The sequence below is a fragment of the Phallusia mammillata genome, chromosome 8 (assembly GCF_965637545.1).
Source record: "Phallusia mammillata chromosome 8, kaPhaMamm4.hap1.1, whole genome shotgun sequence".
NCBI lineage: Eukaryota > Metazoa > Chordata > Ascidiacea > Phlebobranchia > Ascidiidae > Phallusia > Phallusia mammillata.
Window position 1 is genome coordinate 16,299,528 of NC_137259.1, and position 20,745 is coordinate 16,320,272.

Sequence of the window (20,745 nt, forward strand, 5' to 3'; positions counted from 1 at the left end):
AATGTAAACCAGCTATATATATTATACCATGGGTCTAATTATTTGATAACTACTCAACTATTTTTATGAATGCACAACCTGTGTCCGCCTGAATGTGAAAATGAATTTATGGGACTTAAATGCATGTATTGACAGAAATAAAACTTTTTCTGCTAAATAGTTGGATTGCAAAACACATTAAAAAAGCTTTTGTGAGACTGGAGAAAACATTAACCACCCAGAAACCATTTGTGTCTGACTTTTTGTAAGCCTATTTCTTAAAATATTTCATCAATAAGTTTTGGCAAATGCTAATGTCATAATCCAGTCTGCAGAGTATGGCAGCTGCACGCGCGATTTTTTTGAAAAAAAAATTTTTGCACGCCAAGTTTTGGGGTTTGCACGCGAAAATTTTGCATCAAATTGGCCTGTCTTGACCTCTTTTACTTCCTGTGGCCTGCAGAAATTGGTCTTGCACGCGAACTTACGGGTCCTGCACGCGCGCACGCAGGACAAGTAGGTCCTGCACGCGCGAGATCTCGCCGGGAACTGCCATGTTCTGCAGACTGGGTCATAATCAGTGATATGAGGGGCCACATCAGTTACACCTATTTATAAACACTCAAGTCACATAAAAAATTGAGAAAAAGGTTTGAAACAAGCATCACAAAAAACTTATAGGCAAAAAAAGTTATGTTAAACTTATAAATAGATCTGTGTATAGTGTTCCAAACAAAAACATGATGTGTTTACTGCAGTAAACAGCCATGGTTGTGGTATATCATCTGTTTCAATTGTTAACTAATCAACCTTTCAGTAATCTAATCTAATGTAGGTTAAAACAATAAAAGGCAAAGTTGAAACGAACATAGTTTAGAAAAAAATTGTCAACAAACACAGTCACATCATATTCCGTTTACAACTTGACGCAAAAAAAAAGTTTGAATGCACAAAAGTTTGAATGCAAGTTTTTATCCTTTTAGTACACGAATCAAAAGACTATATTTTGATAAGTGAAGTTTACATTTTAGCTGTGACAAGGTTCGGCTTTTTCATACAACTAACTTAACACACATTTTTACCACAAATACAACCATCTGTTGTGTGCTTTATGAAAAAGTTACATTATTACACAATTACAGCGTGTTTTGTTTAGAAAAATCCTACATATCGACTTCATTTCCTCATGTACAAATTAGCCTAAAACTTTATGACGGCCGTCACATAAATGACTGACTGAGATCATCAATGTTTGAAACGGTGTGAATTACTACGTTTGCCTTCAAGAAACATGAAAGTCTCAAAGCAGGCTCACTTCCTTTTGATACTTATCATGTAGGAAAAAAGACCAATAAAAATGATCACACACTTTTTTTTGCCAACTAACTTTCAATCTTGTGCTTCCTTTCATTTTCCACGTCAAAAACACGACTTTAAAACTTCAATATATAAGCTTCAAGTTGATTTTTTACACCTAATTTTATGGCAATATTTAGGTTTTGAATGTGTTTTGTAGCGATTTTAGCAGTAGGTTTGGGTATAATATTAAATATTTCTGGTTCGGTAATAAGTTAAAAGTTTTCAACAAGTAAAAGCAGCCTTCTTCCCTGTGTAAAGTGACGTCATAATCGACCGACCCCGGTGGCAAACATAAACAAAACCCCTGTTGCGGCTTCGAGCAAAAATCTCAAAGGTAAAATTTGCATTAGTGCATTAAACGCATCCGTAAAAGTCCCTGTATGTACTTTCCTGTTGATTTAGAATATACGTATGGAGGCAAAAAATGAGTGAAAATGCCGTTGTTATGTGATGACGTAGCGCATTGCCGGCGAAACCCATCTGTTGCATGCATTGTGTTTGCGTCTGCGAATCGTAATAATATGCTAATCGTATTTGTCGTCTGTAAAACAAATACTATCGGTTTAATATTCATTACAACTGCGTTTAGGTGCCATGCGATTAGTTGCCAATCAAAAAATATCAGTAACTCGAATGATTTTATAGCACTCTTTGCAAATGCAATCGTATTTGATTTTAGTCGGTGAACTAAACCTTGAAATTATTGTACAATTTACGTTTAGAATCAGGACAGGTATCAGTAATCAGTAAAGATGGCTCAGCGTTTGTTGCACTGGAGTAAAAACAACTATGGAAAGATTCTCGGAGTGGTTGGTACTGGTGGGGCCTGTCTTTGGTTTCTTGCTGGACGACAGGTAATGTTTTTATTCTAGTTTTCAAATTTTGCCAGTTTGCTATTTTCAATACATATTGTTCTTCAGATGTCTATGGAACCACCAGGTGGGCCTGTCCCAGCATGGACCCAAAACCCACTGCCTTCGAGACAGGTCCAGCTAAAAACAATGGAAAACACTCAGGAATTTGATGTTCTTGTCATTGGTGGTGGTGCAACAGGCTGTGGTGTTGCACTTGATGCAGTTACTAGAGGTAACCTAATGTGTATGTGTGTTATGTGAATTGCATGACCCATGGTCTCAAATTATTTCCTTGAAGTCGCAAGTTTGCCCTAGAGCTGTTGCTTTACCTAAATAAAACTATAAGTTTGACCAAAGCTAGTTTTAAGGTACTAAACAGCAATGTAAAAGCCCCAATAAATCCAACCAATAACTGCAGACAGTACACACTGACCTATAAGGTCTCTCAGGGCAGGTGTCTGCAGCATTACCAACAATGTAGTTACAAAAAAATGCTTAACCCAATTTAAGGTAAAGTGTCCTGTTCAATTTCCTAGGTCCCTTATTGAGCAATAAAAAACAAGAAGGGGTTTTATTACAGCCCATTTAAGAACAAAAAATGACCAAAACATTTTGCACTTTGATTTTGTACTTTTTTTGACCATTGATTGTTTTCCAGGCTTTAAAACTGCCTTGGTGGAAAAGTATGACTTTTCTTCTGGAACCAGTAGCAGAAGTACTAAGCTAATTCATGGTGGAGTAAGGTGTGTTTGCATATATTGTTCATTGTCATAAAATATAAACTTTTTTGTAGAAGACTTGTCATAATATAAAAATATTGTTCTATTTGCTCAAACAGTACATTCAATGTTATTGCTTAGCTGTTGAAATCAGCACACTCAAATCAGTCGGTGTAATTCTTATTGCAAACCACTGCGAATATAGATTTCGCCCAAAAATAAGCATCATCAGTCGTAAACAGGAAAAAAATCAGTACATTTAATGAGAATCAATTTACATTGCACTCTTAATGTTGTGGTTACACTTCAACAATAAATTGTTTTGGAACACGTTAATTCAGGGTTAATGCATTTTTTCAACCTTATATTTGTCTTTGCAGATACCTTCAAAAGGCCATTATGGGATTAGACTATGAGCAGTACAAACTGGTCAAAGAAGCGCTGCATGAAAGGGCAAATTTGTTGCGTATAGCACCTCATCTTTCTGGGCCGCTACCGATTATGCTTCCTGTTTATACGTCAGTAAAAGTATACACTGTCTGTTGATACTTTCCACTAACATCAACTGATTAAAGTTTTATGTCAACTAATTTCAACACACAAATTCTCTGTATCCATTTTTTTCATAAACTACATTTTTAGTTGAAACACATTTTTAACATATGATACAAATTGATTATTATTTTTTTAGATATTGGCAAGTTCCCTATTACTGGGCTGGAATTAAAGCATATGACCTGGTCGCTGGAAGCCAGTGTGTTAAACCAAGTTATGTACTTTCAAAGCGAAACGCCCTTGAGAAGTTTCCTATGCTTAAGCGTGACAAGCTGAAGGCTGCAATTGTATATTATGATGGTAAATTTAGCTTCTTTTTAAAGTGTAACTCAGCTAACTGTTATATACACTAAAACCAAAGTCTTAGGGCATGGGTAGCAGTTTTAAATTTCAAAAATGTTGAAACAGAAAATAAACTGATTTATCCCATTATATATTGCATAAAAATGGACCAATTAAAATTATGTTCTGCTCAGAGAAATAGCTTTCCAGAAATTGGAGGTTTTATTTGGATAACAAGATTATTTGGTTAATTACATAAAAGCATATAAATGTGCACATGTAGAGAAATCTGGTTAATTGGATCACCATATTGCCAAGCTTTTTTGCAATCAACCAGTTTTTATTATTAACTTTGCGATTTTCTTACATCGCTATGAAAATTTCTGATTCCTATGCAACTAAACTGTTTATGCAATAAACCTTATTAATCTGCTTATATATATTTTATATATATATATATATACATAGTGTGTTATACTTCTATTCTACATTTCATTACACTTCTATTCTACAAATTTAATGCCGTAGCTTTCAAACAAAACTAAGTTAAGTGAGTGGTACCATATAATCATTTCAGGATTTGAATTTTGAATTTTTGCTTAGGTCAGCATAATGATGCAAGAATGAACCTTGCTATCGGACTGACTGCTGCAAGACAGGGAGCGTGCGTTGCTAACCACACTGAAGTTTTGAAGCTGCTAAAACGGACTGACCCCAAAACTGGAGAGGAAAAGTTATGTGGTGCAACAGTGCGCGATAACATGACAGGTTAGCTTACAATGCATTTATGTATAAAATTGTTACATATTTATGTCAACCCATTTTAGTTCATCTAAATAATTGCATATAGTAAACAACTTAAGCTTTTTGTACAAACTATCTTTTCAGTGCAGCCCTTTTTGTGTACACAAGTAAAAAATCATGCTTTATGAAATATTTATGTGTTTTTAGTCCAAATATTCAATAGCTATTGTCTAAAATAGTTATTGTCCTAATGTATATATTGTCCAAATGCATATTTTTAGATACCTAGTTGAATTCCATTTACTAAATACCCAATAATTTGAATTTTCTGTAATATTTAAGGCAAGGTATTTGATGTCCATGCCAAAGCAGTAATCAACTCCACCGGTCCATTTACCGATGGAATTCGCAAAATGAACAACGAAGAGGAAAAAAACATTTGTCAACCGAGTGCCGGCGTTCATATTATGCTGCCCGACTATTACAGGTTTGTGTTTGGGTTATTTCCTGTGATACAGCTTTGTTGATAAGTTTTGCGGAGTCATCAAAAATCATGTCTTGACTATGTTGAGTCATGCTCAAAAAATGAACACAGTTTGTGCAAACTGGATTACAAGATTGCTTTAATATTTTGGGATTAAACAAGGATCCACTGCAATGTGCATCATTAAGTTTATTTAAATTTCCAGTCTCAAAATATTTAACAGTGGTTCCCAATATTTTTGCAGCATAGTTTTAAATCAGGGATGGGCAACCTTTGTCACTGTGGGGCCAAATACAATTGCGATAATTAGATTGCGGGCCGCACCAGTGTTTAACACGAGGTGATTTTACTCCGTTGCATACCAAAAATGCCTAACTACAAGTAATATTCGCATTTGATTTTAGCCACATTATTGCCATGGCGCAAAAAAATAGCATCAGGCGCACTAATCTGCTCATAAAAATATAATAATTGGACTCGTTTGCCAGTACATTTGAAATCATAATTATTTTACAGTCCTGACAGTATGGGATTATTGGATCCAGCCACATCAGATGGTAGAGTTATTTTTTTCCTACCATGGGCTGGATTGACTATTGCCGGTACAACAGACAGCCCTACTGATGTAACACACCATCCTGCCCCCAGAGAGGAAGACATTCAGTTTATTTTGAAGGAAATCAAAAATTATTTGGGCAAGGAAGTACATGGTATGTTTACATTACTGAAAGTGAATTTTTGTGTTGTGTTGTTGTCAAAATGTAACTTTTCGTTGGGTTGTCAAACATGTTAACCAACCAGTTAAATAAGGTCAGTTGACTACTGCACTATATTTGACTTGTAAAAAAAGTGTTAGACCTAATGTTGCCAATTTTTTAGTGCATGATTTGTTGTTTAAGTTCAAATTGTCTTTCTTGTAGGGATCTGGTCGTTTTTTCATAGGTTTTAAATATAAAAAGGCACAATCTCGTTTTGAAAATATACTTTTTAATCTTTCTGTTTTTCTGTTTAGGTCACTACATTTATGATTGTGCACCAGATTTTTGTTGTCCTAAAAACCTATATCCCTTAATGCTCTTTGTCACAAAAAGTTCTCTAATTCTGGTAAACTATTCTATCGTAGTTTTTAGAGTTCCTGGTCCCAGTGTTACCGAATTTACTTTTGTTTATCTGTCACAACTTCTTATTTAAGTCCTGAATTGTAGTTAAGCGAGAGATATTTCTAAAATCTATTATAGTCACATTTAAAATGGCCAGTATTTTGTAGTTCGCAGAGGTGATGTTCAAGCAGCATGGAGTGGGATTCGACCCCTTGTTACCGACCCTAACTCAAAGAACACTCAATCTATTTCAAGAAACCATGTTGTAGAAGTGAGCAAGACAGGCTTGGTCACTATTGCAGGTTTGCACTCATTTTGTTTATGCTGCTTTTTTCATCGTATCGTTTTTTCATGACATTATGTCATCATAGGCCTTATGTCACAGTGTATGACATAATTGGTTATTATGGGTCCCCTTCCCTGAAGGGGACACATATTGTTTTTGTCTATGTTTTTTTTTTCTTTTTTTCTTTTTTCTTTTTTTCTTTTTTCTTTTTTCTTTTTTTCTTTTTTTCTTTCTAACGCAGATTTGTTCCCACGTTTTGGTCAAGAAAGAATGGTTCAAACTTTTTCAAATTTACACACATTAAAGATATTGGTCTAAAGATGGTCCATGTAAATTTTGACCCCGTTTGATCCCCCGGTTCACCCACAGCCCCCCAAAACGTGAAATTTTTAGCGCGGCTATTGTTCCCACGTTTTGGTCAAGAAAGAATGGTTCAAACTTTTTCAAATTTACACACATTGCAGATATTGGTCTAAATATGGTCCATGTGAATTTTGACCCCGTATGACCCAGAGGTTCACCCATAGGCCCCCGAAACATAAATGTGTCTAACGCCCGTTTGGTCAAGAAAGACACAGTTGGCAGAAGTACCAAGAGAGTAACTCACTGGTTTACGATAGCGGGAGGGCTCAGCTTGACGTCGGACAGACGTTTTACGAGACGTCGTTTCAGTGATTAGAAATCAGCTGTTTTGCACAGCAATGCTATGTCGTTTTATTAAGTGGTCACTCACATTTTCAGTTTTGGCGAAGGTTTTACACCTATGACGTGATTTAAACCTAATAACCGTGCTTCGGTTTTGTATATGTCAAGAAAAACTTTGTTAATAAAAGTTAAGATGAAAAAATTAACTTGAGTTTTGCCAAATAAATGTTTTTTTAAATGCTCGTTGTCAGGTTGGCTGCCGCATGATCACGGGTTACTTAAGGTCAACTAGTCGGTATTACAAACACAGCTCAGAACTTTCTTCATAACGTAGCGTTTTTTTTGACAATCAATTAAGGAGTCAATACTCAAGGCATGTATAAATTAGGCTTAACAGTATTGTTGAACACGAATGACGACGTGCTATTGAAAACGGTGTCAAAAGGTCAAACAGTCGTTTGGCGTGTGCACCCTGAGAGGTTACTACTGGTCAATGGTACTCGTTTTGCGAAACAAAGTTAAATGAAAAACAATTTGTTATGTATACACTTGTAGCAAATTGCTTTTTAATTTAAAGTGTCTGTAACACAACTGTTACAGCTTTCTAAAAAAATTGTGTTCAAATCCCGACCTTGGAGGACTATAAGCAAGAGATTAGATTTAAGTCTTTGTTACGTTTTTTAATTTTGTAATTACATGACAATAATAGTGCAAAAAGAATACGAACAATTTTTTTTTATTGTTGGGTTAATGCTTTCTAAAAATTTGTCCTTAAGAATGTAAAAATCACCGCAACATTTGTTTACTGTAAATCCGCACAAACGCGCGTGTGGGGACCCATCAGTTTTTGTTTACAAAAACAATCATATGTGTAGATCAAATGATGTGTATAGTTAATTGGTTAATATCGTATAGAATATATAAAATGGAAGTATATCAGAAAGCCACTCTTCTAGTGTTTTGTTGTATTGTGCCTTGTCACAAAAACTGCACAAAGGGTTTAATTGAGTCTGATCATATTTAACAGTGTGATCGGCCACAAGGCCCTATAATTTTTGGCTAAACCCAAAATACCCTTTCTGATAGATGTTTTCAACTAAACCTTGCATTATTGATGAATTTATTTATGTTACTCCAATAGAACTATTTCAATATACAAGCAGAACAAAACATCTAATATTTTGCAGACTAATTTTTTCGTATTTCTTGACATAACGATTAGTTGAAATACGATGTTCTGAATTGGCAATTTTGAAAGTTTACACATTCGTTACATACACTAAAAAAGCTCGGTTTAGAATTTTCAAACAAGTTCTGGTCAAAACCAACATCGGCAAAACAGCATATTCTGCTGAAATGTTTTAGCTAACCAAAACTTCTGTGCATCACTAGTTTAAACTTTTAATAGTTACCTCAAAACCCAGCAGGATAAATTAAATGTAGGTTATGGACACACAAAACAGACACAATAAAATGGTCATGGTTTGCACAGAGGCCACATTTTTCAATCCCCAATTGTTTCTTACTTTTACCACCAACAACTACAATTGTAGGTGGAAAATGGACGACATATAGATCCATGGCTGTAGATGCAGTAGACGCGGCTGTAAAACACTGCGGTCTTGTTGAGAAGAGTCCCAGTGGTACAGATGGGATGTTACTTGATGGAGGATATCAATGGACACCAAACCATTTTATTAAACTCGCTCAAGATTACGGTTAGTGCTTTAAACACAAAAATTACCTACTTACCAGGGTGCATACATGGTAAGATCGCAAACTTAGTTTTTTTCATTTAAAAATTTTTGTTACTTATTTAAAATACTCAATTTTTGTTTATAATTTAAAAAATAATCATACAGTTGTATTGCAGTCTTTATTTGATTCTGGTTTTTACTTAGTGTTTAAGCAGTAAATCAGTGCTTTTTAACCTTTTTGCACCCATACACTTTGAACTTGAATAAAATATGTATGTATCCCTTGTCCAAACATCTGACAGAAATAAATAGTAAATGTGACAGAAAAATATATAGGAAAGTAATTTTTTCCCCATTTAGTGGCATATTTGAAAATGTTATGCAAGAAACATTTCTAAGCACAACTGAAAGATTACTTTTTCACAAATGGTTCTGCACAACTTTAAATTGGACATCATATCTTATGACCCATGCTTCAGTGCTTCGTACCCCAGGAGGTGTGCATACCCTTGGTAAAAAAAACCTTCATTAAATACTAATAAACACCCTGTAAGTTATCAGAAAAGCCAACCTGAAAAACAGGTATTGGTTGTTTGAAAACCCCACAGACTCGAGCAAAAGCCTTTGGTCAGATTATTGAACTGATCTTTACCCTGTTTGCATTGTTTTTCAGGTCTTGAAACTGATGTGGCCAAACATCTTTCTAACACCTATGGCGACCAAGCTGAACATGTGGCAAAAATTGCCCAAGTAACAGGCAAACGATGGCCAGTAGTTGGAAAGCGCTTGGTAGAAGATTTCCCATACATTGAAGCTGAAGTAAGAATGACGTAAAAATTGCTAAATCACATTGTAGTGCTTCAAATAGCAAAAGCTGACATGTACAGCATACAAAGCAGACAACAGGTTTGTGATTCAACTTTCGGCGGGTTAACCACGGAGCCTCACTTGACAGTGTGCCACCCCTGAAAAGGCTCCTTTCACTGGTTTGAATCCCATCTCTGGCTAGATTTTTGCTGACTGATTGTCATGTGTGGTAATTGTTGAGAGACTAGCTTGATTTGCATTAATGCTTTCAATCGCCCGACACACTCTGAATTACTAAAAAGTTATCTACTACAGTAAAACTCAGGTAAACTGGATTCTTTAATCCGGATCTTCGCCTAATTCGAACAAAACAAATGATTTGTGATGTGGTAAGACTTAATCTAATCAACATCAGTTAATCAAGATCTTCGGCTAATCCGGACTATTTTTAAGTCCAAACGGGTCCGGATTACCGGAGGTTTACTGTGTATATGTTCTGCATAGTGAAGCCTTCCCACTTGTATTTACAGGTAAAATATGCCATCTATGAGTATGCCTGTACCGTGGTTGATGTCCTTGCTAGAAGAACTAGGCTAGCATTCCTTAACGTAGACGCAGCGGAACAAGCGCTTCCACAGATACTCAACCTCATGCAACGGTATCTAGGATGGTCTAAAGAGCGAACAGAACAAGAACGAGAGGCTGCTATGCAATTTCTGTCTGTTGAGATGGGAAAAGGGGTAAGAAATGTTCTTTTTATCGGTGTCCTTTAACCAGTTGGGTGTCCTTTACCCAGGGTTGCCATACGTCTTTATTTCTAGAATTTGTCCTTATTTTGAAGGGCAACATGTCAAAAAATGTATTGTCCTTATTTCCAAGAAATGTCTTTATTTTCGACAATTACAAGTCAAATTTCTGCTATAAGTAAAAGAAAACCTATATACCTGAGCTGTTGTGAGATGCGTGAAGTATTTTTTGCCATCGCGAGTTGCTGGAACACATTGTTTCTGGCAAAAAATATGACATGTGATATGTCATGGCTCATATAAATGGCAATTTTAGTTTTTTGCAAGGGGGAACTAAATTTCAGTTGGATGTTCTCATGATTTATGATCGTAAAAGGTGTAAGAATCACTGCCTTTTAGGTTGAAACAGTGTACATTGTCTGCAGCTAAGTTGTAAACCACTTTCTTTAAACTGTTTAGGCCAAGGAAGGTCTTCAATCAAAGGGAATCAGTCTGAATGCTATCGACGTTGAAAAATACAAGCATCGATTTAACATGGTGGACAAGGAAAGAAAGGGATTCATTACAACAGTTGACATACAAAGACTGCTGAAGGTACGATTTTGTCAAGTTTTTAAGTGGCATCAATAGAATTTGCCACAGTGGAATCAAAGTCATTTTTTTAATTGCTTAGTCAATGTTGCGATATTTTTGGCTACAACATTCTAGCAAATTTTGTAAAAAAAACAGCACAAACAAAGACAATATACAGCCTTTGTTAAATTTTTTAACAACTTTCAAACCTAGTTTACAAAAAAAATACGAATGATTTTGCACTGTTTTATTTGCTAAGATATTATCATGTCTCATTTAGACAAGAGATTAGTCTTAAAATCAGTTTTCATTATTACTGAAGGTATTTTGTGTGTGTAAAAGTATATTTGTGTTGATCGGTTATATATGTTTGTTAGATTTTGGGTTGACCACTGTGCATTGCTTTTCATGCACAAACTTCAAGTTAAATGTTTAATACATACTATTTTCATGTGTTTTAAGCATGAACCGCATAAAGTTTTTAGGTTGCAAACTATTTTATTATTATTTAATAAAGAGCATATTTTATTCTGTTTAGGACCTCAACCTCGGTTTGGATGACGATACTCTTTTGGACATGCTCAATGAAGTTGACCTTAATAAGAATGGAAAAGTAGAATTGGATGAATTTCTAGAGGTACATATTCCCTAGTCCATTTAAATGCATAGGGATTTAAATCTCATCATAGCCATTGGTGCCCCAGTTAATTGCATAAAAAAGCTGGATAAAATAACATAGGTAAATTAAACTAGATTCTATTTGTATTTCAAACCCTCATCCCCCACCCAAGTACCTATAACTGCAGCGCTCCACAAAATTAGAACTTTAGCAAAGCATTTTTGTGTCCAGAAAAACTGCTTGTCATGTGATAACATGCAGTAACACACAGTATCACATGGTAACATGCAGTAACATGCGATATTAAGTACCACCGGCTTTAGCCACATCAAAAAGAGAAAAAATTGTGTGAGTTAAAAATCATTTTTTCTTACATTGTGTGAAAAAGAATTGTGCCTGTTTTGTGCTTAAGCAAGCAGGTTACAATCTTAGATAAAAATGTGGACAGACATTTTGAATTTATTGTCTGTAAACACATTTGAATTAAGAAGCACTCTCATAGATTTTGTTCGTAATATGGCTGAATTAGGTAAAGGTCTAATAATGGATTGTTAACTATTTCGTGTTTATTAGATTTTGAAAATTATACATGGAAAAGTTTTCATGTATCACCTGCAAACCACTGTTGTTATGTAATGTGTGGTAAAAAAAGGTTTGTCTGCCTGTACAAATGGCCATTTACATAAAATCTATTATTTCGTCATTCAAATAAGTTTCGGCATGTTGATTGTATGCTATCACATCAATGAATTTTTTTTGCTTGGATGCTGGGTGGTATGTTTTGTAACATTAGTACCAGTATGTTACATAAAGGCATTTGTATTTTTTCAAAAATTGGTGAAAATTTTCTGCTTTTCTGCTTTATAAACCACTTTATAAACCAGTTAGGTAAATTCATTACACAGTTAAACCAAAAACATACTTGAAATTTAGAGCTAAAAATTGTTGATATTTATTGTTGTAATGCAATACACACACTGAAATTTGTTCATTACTTTTTTTAATTGTTATGCATATTCTCAATGAGTTTTAATTTTTCTAAATGCACCAAGCAACATATGTTACAAGCTGTTTCAGTGACAACTTAGACAAGTTGTTGTGAAAGACAGCATTTTTAACTGGGAAAAATATAAGATTTTAATGCTTAATAAAAACTATAGTCTCAAGAAAAAATTGATCCTAAATAAGCCACACTTAAAAAATTGTAACATACCGTATTTTACGGACCATAAGGCGCAATTTAAATCCTTTTTTTTCCTCATAAATTGATCGTGCGATCTTTTTTTTCCTTATAAGCCGGTGAGCCTAATGTATGGATCAAGTAGTGCTTTATTGCCTACACTCCAGTACCGATACTATTATTATATAAATAAACCACCGTCTTACACAATAAACTACGGTAAAAGCAACTAGCAACTGTGATATTCACTAGACTCATTTTTTCTTTTGCTCATTGTACTATTGTGACTTGATTACATTTATTACGTAACAAGTAAACTTTTATAACCCATACTCCTTAAAATATGTTGCGTTCTATAGCAGAGTGCGCCTTATGTATGAACAAAAAACTAATCAAAGCAATTTATTGACAGTGCGCCTTATAATTGGGTGCGCTTTATGGTCCGTAAAATACGGTAACAATTTGGTATTGTTTTGCAGACAATTCAAGTTAATCATGTTTTTATTACAAACTAAATTCAAAACTGTATCATTTGTTACGAAAATGTCTTCCTTAATTGCAAGAAGCCTTAAAAAAGTTTGTTTCAACCAAAGTTTTCTGCAAATATTGTTACTTGGTAGTTTTTGATGATTGATATTAAAGCCATGCTATTGAAGAACAGCTGCATTAAGTAAGGCATGGTTTTGGCTGTAAATACTGCATGTTAAAATAACAGTGTTGATGCAGAAAATTTTCCAAGCGTTGGAAGCTGATGGATTGGTGAGATAGTTTGGCTACAGTGGTTAAATAATTTGACTAGTTTGTTCTTTTTTGTAATAATATTTTAAGTGTGGTTGAAAACGTGCAGTGTCTCCTAATTACCAAACAAAAAAATGTTTTCCTAAATACATTTATATTCATAACATATTTTGAGTGTACCAATCAGTTTTCAATTTGTTCAAGATTTGTTCATATGATGATGCTATAGTTTTATTAATGCTATAGTATTGTACCTGCTAGTGATGGGACGGGTACCCGGTACTCGGTATCGAACGATTTTAGTGGTATCGGTTCTCGGTATCGATATATTTTGTCTCAGTTTTCGATACCAACGTGCGAATACCAAAGGCCGATTTACACCATAAGAATAGGGCAACTTTATGCCAATACTTGCTTCAGACAGCACAAAATCGGGAAAAAGTTCCGCCAGATTATGTATATTTTTTTCGCTATTGTATGGAGATTACATTTTTCGCATGTTTGAGTGCACGCCTGGACCCCGGCCATGGCAGATAAATTAGCCAGAAATATATACTAAGTACAACACTGTACTTTAGTACTCTGTATATATATGTGGTACTCATACTCGCTTCAAAACCTGGTATCGTCCCATCACTAGTACCTGCAGAAGACAATAAAAATGGATAGGCAATTCCTTTGTTTCACTAATATATGTTATTTTAACGAAATAAAGGCATGAATGCTTATATATATCTATATCTGTTATGCATAAAACATGCACAAAATACAATATACTTAACTTACAGATTTAATAGCTATATAACACCAACTTTTTTGTTTGAATATGATGTGCCTAGCGTTTTTAAGTTTTGCTGCATTTGTGGTTGATTACTATTAAATATTAAAACATACACTGGGCGTGAAATGTGTGAAACTGGTTTAAAAACCACCTTTTGCAGTCATCTGTCAAAGGTGTGAAATAAATTGTTGTTCATTTGAGGATCCATAGATCAGTGGTTCTCAACCTTATACTGATCAAGTACACTGTGCTACTTGTACCAGCTTAACCCTGTTTGAATGGGTCAACCAAGAAAAGTACTTATTCTTCTTAAATGGACTAGCATATTTCTGAAAACTGCATGGTTAGCATTTAATGAAAAATGTCCGAGGCACAGGAATGATCCATTGGGTCAGTTTCATTACAATTTTTAATTTGATAACTTTGAGTGTACACAGACTACAGGCTGAGAACCACTGCCCTAGATAACCATTTTGGTCCAAGTTTGTAAAAAACGTTGAACAATACATGTAGAATATTCACATAAAATACTTTTTTAGTTTAACCAAAGTAAGTATTTTCAAACAGTTTTACATTTAACTGCATAAGGTCTGTTTGAAAACCAGCTTGGGTTTGCTGCCTTCAAAATTTTACTTCTTACATTTTTGCAACAGACAACAGTTTATGTAACTTGTTTTTTTGCAGCTGATGAGCAATGTCACCGCAGGCGATGTAGCAACCAACCGCCTTGCCACTCTGCTCAAAATCGGTGAATTACAGCAGAAACAAGCGATTTCGGTCGACCGAAGCGGAGGGGGAGTGTAAAGCTACAAAAAATCCTCAACAAACTTTTTTCCTTTTTTGTTTCCAAAAGTTCTACACATATATATAACATTTTGTTCCTTTGCCTTGCCTGAGAAGCTGTTTCATAACTTTAAAACATCCCATAAATTTCTTTACAAGCACTGTGGTGCACTTACTACGTATGGGTACGTTGCAAAAACATTTCACGATTAGCACAATCACGCCTCCTGTATTAGTTCAAGTACACCACTGCAGTATACCTTACATTGCTGTGTCGCTTATAAACCTATACTTTTGTTTGTTGCAATACTAACCCCATTTTGCATGTCCAACTAACAATTTAAAGTTAAATTTGTGGAGGGGGGATTTATATTGCATTTATGAAGTGTATACCTTCCTATCTCTTTCCTGCCATGCAGATTTGTCTGATGAAAAAAATATTAAAGCATTTTGCATAAAACCAATTTTGTTGTTGTTGTTGTTGCATACTATACTTTTTTGTAGTTGTTTTGAGTACAATTCATGATAGAAATTTTACAATCAGTATAATTGTCCTGCAGAACATGTTACACCAGTGGTTCCTAACTAGGGAGGAATTTAATTTGTACATGTGGTTGTAAGTAGACACTTAAACTCTGGGAATATAACCTGTAAGGTTGATAAAAGACCCAATTTCAAATGATCTATGTATTGTTTAGCATCTACTATGTAGTCTTTTGGTGAGGAATAAAAATGTTTTGATTTTTTAAGGGAGGAATTCATCGATAAAGTTTAGGGACCAGTGAAATACACAGATAAAAATCATTTTATGTTACAATACAATATTCTTTAGATATTACAAGGTTAACTGTGGTTTGTTACATTCACATTGCCAAGAATTCAACATGGAAAATAGTAACAATGAAAACACTTTACAAAAATGACAAAAAGTACATTTCTTCTGAAAAAAAGACACAAAAAATAAATCCACCAGTTTGGATATATCAGCAAAAGCAATACACAGATGTTATTGAACAAAAATAAAAAAATTGAACTATTCTAAAAAATGCAGTAAACGAGTGCACATAATACCAGAAAACTGATACGTGGAAAGGCTAGTGTCAGTAGTGCCTGGTTTCACTGCTAGATGAAGGAGTGACTTTAAAATTTTCCACAACCCCTTTTATCATTTGTCCAAATGGCCTAAAAAGAAAAACAGTACCTCTTATCTACTGCTATGGTTTTTCAAAATTTTCTGTAGGAACCCAACTTGTAATGTAAGCATTATAAAAAAAATAAACATCGGTTAAAATGTGTTCTGTTAACCTGGATATTAGTACGATTCGGACAAAACTTTTTAATGTGTCAAGGCTTGAACTATTTGACATCGCTTAATCCAGATCTTTATTTTATCTGGACATTCTTTTGGTCCAAACAGGTCCAGGTTAACCAAGGTTTACTTTATTTCAAGAAGCACTTTCTGCAACTTACGTTTGCAAGACTTCGTTAGGTAAGTTGGTTATGTACGATGGAATCTCGTTTCCAGTCAGGAACTGGGAAACCTCTGCCGAGAAGTTGTTGCAATTGTGTTCGAACAAAGAATATTTGTTGGGTCTGCAAACAAACGTACATTAAGATCTATAAGCTTAACAGACAAAAAAGAAGTCTTTGGTGATTTTTTTGCACCAATCCTAGCAGAACCTGAAGCACCTTCAAGAGATTGTGTTTGAAAAATATCATGCCATAAATGCAAAATAAATACTATAATCTTAAGAACATTACGTTTTTTTATAAACGACTGTAATAAATGGAATTTAGTCATAGTGCGCCAGACTCATTGAAGGTGTTAAACTGAATCAGCCGGTCAACAAGCATTACCATAGGTCAAGGCATAGGCTAGAAATGTAGCTCGCGGTGAGATTCAAACTCACATGTGTGGTGATCACTGGTCTGCATGAACGCTTTTAGGGCTGAACCAAGGTTTAAATTAAAGTTCAAATTGAAGTTAGATTTGAAAATTGCACTAAAAACATGCAGCATAAAATGTCTGCTAAGTTAAACCAACGGGACTTATTTGGAGATATAAAACAAACAGTAACTTACAGAAAGGTGTCTTGACCAAGTTCTGTGAGGTACTCATAAAACATTTCTTGTGGTATTTCTGTTTCACCAACATCTACTTGCTGGTCTGGCGGACCAAGTACTGTTCCACACTGCAAAAAAGTCCAAGTATTTTTACATGTCTAAAAATCAACATTTTTAGTACTGATAACTTACTGGAGGGCAACTTTCAATTCCCATTCCTCCAAAGAAGAACTCAGATCCGTATACGACAATTGATGTGTGCCTAAATTTGCAAACTAGTGGGGTTACTAAATTGTACTAGTAAGCCATTGATTCATTATGATAATACGTAAAATTTGTGTACAACAAAAAGCATTACAACTACTTACCAAATTCCCTCTATTTGTCGTCCTGTAAAAAAATACTAAAGTTATTCAAAGTAGCTAAGTAGATTAACTGTCCATGATGCACTACGCCAACCTCACTGTCTGGTGAGCTGCTATCATATAATGCAGGGGTGGGCAACCTACGGCCCGCGGGCCGGATCCGGCCCGAGAGCAACCTTTAAGCGGCCCGCGAATGGTATTTAATTTTGGTCGGCCGAACGGAATGTGTATGTTAAATCCCATTTTTGCACCAAAGAGTTGTTACATTAAACGTTAAGTTTTTAGTTTGTTACTAAGAATAGGCATTGTTACATACAAAGACAAAATCATTGTGTATTTGACGTTGCCTAGCACTGCTATATTATTGCATGACCATCGTTGCGGCCCGCCTCCACAATATATCACTGCATTTTGACCCGCGGATGCAAAAAGGTTGCCCACCTTTGATATAATGCCTTGTATACATAATACAATGTAGCTGCAGCGCATTTAGTCAAGGTCCATCAATTGTGCCCTCTTACTCTGTTGTGCTACAGAACATTTCTATTTTGCATAGCTATGCTTGGTGATTGTTCAGTGCAAATGCATCACTTAGTTAAGCCAAATGAACACATATCAATTCATGTCAGTTTAAACAATTCTTAACTGCTATTCTCCAGCATTTCTTGTTACAAGCATCGTAATTTTTTAGTTTTTTCTTGTGCATGTTGTCCAAAAAATGTCTTAATGTGTCTAATGTTGTACACTTACCTAACAAACTCTGTGACATTTGGCGAGCCAGTCCTTTTGAAATGTCATAAATAAATAACTTCACTTTGAAGCTCATTGTGTTTGATTACAGATGCAGTGTGGCTTTACAATTGCACTAAAGTAAATTCCTATAATGTATTAAAACACAATTTTTAAGTACATATTGAAATAGCACTAATTTATTCTTCAGATCCGTACAAAATATCAGCTGGTGTAACATGCTTTTTATGTGATAGTTTTGGTCCTATATATTTCATAGTCCAAGGCTTCACAAATTTAATAATTTTTTTCCCATACATAAATGGAACAAGGCAATCGGGTAAAGCAACAGTTTTGTTAGCCTGCTGGCCATTCTCAAGCAGTGCAATAATGAGACGCTGTGCAGCACAAGCCGTGGCATTGACAGTATGTGCATACTTAAACTTTTTGTCTTTTTCATAGATTATCTGAAGTCTGCTGGTTTGAAACTCGGTGCAGTTTGATGCACTCGAAATTTCGTCATACTTGTTTCTCCCGGGAAACCATGCTTCAATGTCAATTTTTCTGTACGCTGGAAGTCCTAGGTCCCCACTTGGCATATCTACCACATTAAAGTGCAAGCCAAGATCTTGATAAAGCTCTTTTTGTATGGAAACAAACTCTTCATGCAGTTCTTGGCTTTCTGTGCCTGTTTCATTTGCTGTAACACCAAACATCTCCACCTTTTGAAACTGATGCACCCTAAACAATCCTCTTGGGTCTAACCTAGAACCAGTTTCTTTTCGATAGCATGTGCTAATGCAGCAAAGCTTTAGAGGAAGATACTTATGAGGAATAGATTGGTTTGCGAAATACGCACATAATCCTATTTCTGAAGTACCAGCGAGAGAAAAATTCCGTTCAGTACCTTTAATGGAATAAACCATTTCATCCATTTTCCCTGCTTCGAGTCCAGCACCCTCAAAAACACCATCTCTTATTATGTTCGGTGTAGTCATTAAAGTAAAATTTTTCGACTGTAACTTGCTTAGGGTATACTGGATAAGAGCTTGTTCCAATTCAGCACCAGCACCTATTAGGTAATAATTTCTAGGCCCTGTATAAGCCACAAGGTCCCGCTGCCTTAAAATCTGCAGTTTTTCAGCAATGTATATGTGATCAAAAATCTCATGTTCAAATTTCTTTTTTTGGCCAACAACCTCAAGAATTTTGCCATCAGTTTCATTCATGCCCTCTGTTGTTACTTCATGATGAGTTTCATTAGGAATTTGGAGCAGGTTTAAATAAAACAACTGCTCTACTTCATTTTTGACTGCTGACAAAATTGCTAAAATGCATTTTCCAAAATTTATGTTTTTATTTCCCTCAAGGGTAGTATCATTCTGATCATCATCATGTTGCTTCACTTCATTATTCCATTGCTGATACTTTTCAATTTCCTTGTCTAAAATTATTAAACGTTTGTGCAGTTTAGGAATTTCCTTAAAATCTACATCTAATGCTGAATTTCTTGCTTTGGCATTCCGTTCCACTTTATCAATGTTAGCAATAATCTTTTTTATGTCAAATCCAGGTTTTTCAAGTACAGTGTTTGCATTTAGGTCAAGCAATGGGCTTCCAGATTTTTTGACGTCTTTTGGTAAAGGTGAAAGAATCTTATAAATATCAGTATATGGCTGTGCAAAATCACTGTTTAATCTTTTCATAAAGTCTGGTTCCTCTTTTAAAAAGCGTTCGATTTGTGTTTCCATTTCAGGGACTTTGTTGTCACTGCTGCAAAAGCGATTTTGTGAAGTAATTTTCCGTATGTTTTGTCTTGTGTGCGGAAATGAATTGTTTATTATTGAAACTAAATGCCGAGGCATCTTGAACTCCTGTGTTATTTTTCTACCAACAAACATTTTGCAGTTTTGTCACAACACAAGTTATCTACACGCAAAAAATGTGCGAAAACGCCTAAAATCAGCAACAGCAAAACAATTGACTTGATTTGATCATTTTATACAATCAATGCTCATGTCTTTGGTTTGCATATCAACCTACATCGCAACATGCTACCACTACCCTACAAATTTTCATTTATGTCAGTGGCAGAGCAGAACAATTGGACTAAACTTTGAAAGAACCTTCGAAAAAAAACTTTTGAAATTGCAAAATTCACTCGTCATGGTGTTCATAGTAGGGAAATTCCCCAAAAATTAAAATGCAACCTGCTACAGAAAAATATATTACAAATGACAATTTAAAAAAACAAACATTTATCCTCCAAAATCAATTGGTTTAACATCAAACAAATCGCAACAATATACATAAATATTCTTTCTGAGTTCTAAAATACTTCCAAACAACTTGCTATTCAGAAAAAGTTTAAAACATATTTTTTTTCAAATTTGGGTAAAACTTAGTCAAATGACAAAATAAAAAAGGATATAGGTAGAGTGAATACAGATATTAGTAACGTTTTGTGAAATTATTACGTTATATTTTTGCAAAATTAAAAAAATGCTCTAAAAAGGTTTTCTGGTGGATACGGTCCAGTGATTACCAGCGGAAAAATATTGGACCGGGAAACATGACGGAAGCAAATGCGAAAAATTAAAAATGTTTTGTAGTTAGCGTTGCTTTCAAATTTGTACCATTTACATTAAAAATAGTT

The 20,745-nt window shown here is 34.9% G+C and overlaps 3 protein-coding genes across 3 annotated transcripts; 1 reads left to right on the forward strand and 2 right to left on the reverse strand.

The window, feature by feature from the left end:
* Positions 1 to 1,587: 1,587 nt before the first annotated feature.
* On the forward strand, positions 1,588 to 15,680 carry LOC145204443 (glycerol-3-phosphate dehydrogenase, mitochondrial-like). Its single transcript, XM_080076987.1, has 16 exons — positions 1,588 to 1,672; positions 2,061 to 2,192; positions 2,259 to 2,424; positions 2,851 to 2,935; positions 3,292 to 3,429; positions 3,603 to 3,766; positions 4,352 to 4,516; positions 4,835 to 4,979; positions 5,493 to 5,686; positions 6,244 to 6,378; positions 8,561 to 8,725; positions 9,378 to 9,523; positions 10,042 to 10,251; positions 10,717 to 10,851; positions 11,369 to 11,467; positions 14,833 to 15,680. The coding sequence occupies exons 2-16, from the start codon at positions 2,091 to 2,093 to the stop codon at positions 14,950 to 14,952; spliced, it is 2,169 nt and encodes a 722-aa protein (XP_079933113.1). The 5' UTR covers positions 1,588 to 1,672; positions 2,061 to 2,090; the 3' UTR covers positions 14,953 to 15,680.
* LOC145204445 (desumoylating isopeptidase 1-like) lies at positions 15,604 to 18,234 on the reverse strand. The gene is made up of 6 exons (XM_080076990.1): positions 18,111 to 18,234; positions 17,364 to 17,385; positions 17,188 to 17,257; positions 17,014 to 17,123; positions 16,402 to 16,524; positions 15,604 to 16,113 (listed from the first exon to the last, which is right to left on the reverse strand). The coding sequence occupies exons 1-6, from the start codon at positions 18,184 to 18,186 to the stop codon at positions 16,032 to 16,034; spliced, it is 483 nt and encodes a 160-aa protein (XP_079933116.1). The 5' UTR covers positions 18,187 to 18,234; the 3' UTR covers positions 15,604 to 16,031.
* On the reverse strand, positions 18,233 to 20,225 carry LOC145204444 (serine--tRNA ligase, mitochondrial-like). The gene has a single exon (XM_080076989.1). It carries the CDS (start codon positions 19,988 to 19,990, stop codon positions 18,290 to 18,292), a length of 1,701 nt encoding a protein of 566 aa, XP_079933115.1. The 5' UTR covers positions 19,991 to 20,225; the 3' UTR covers positions 18,233 to 18,289.
* Between the last annotated feature and the right edge of the window lie 520 nt (positions 20,226 to 20,745).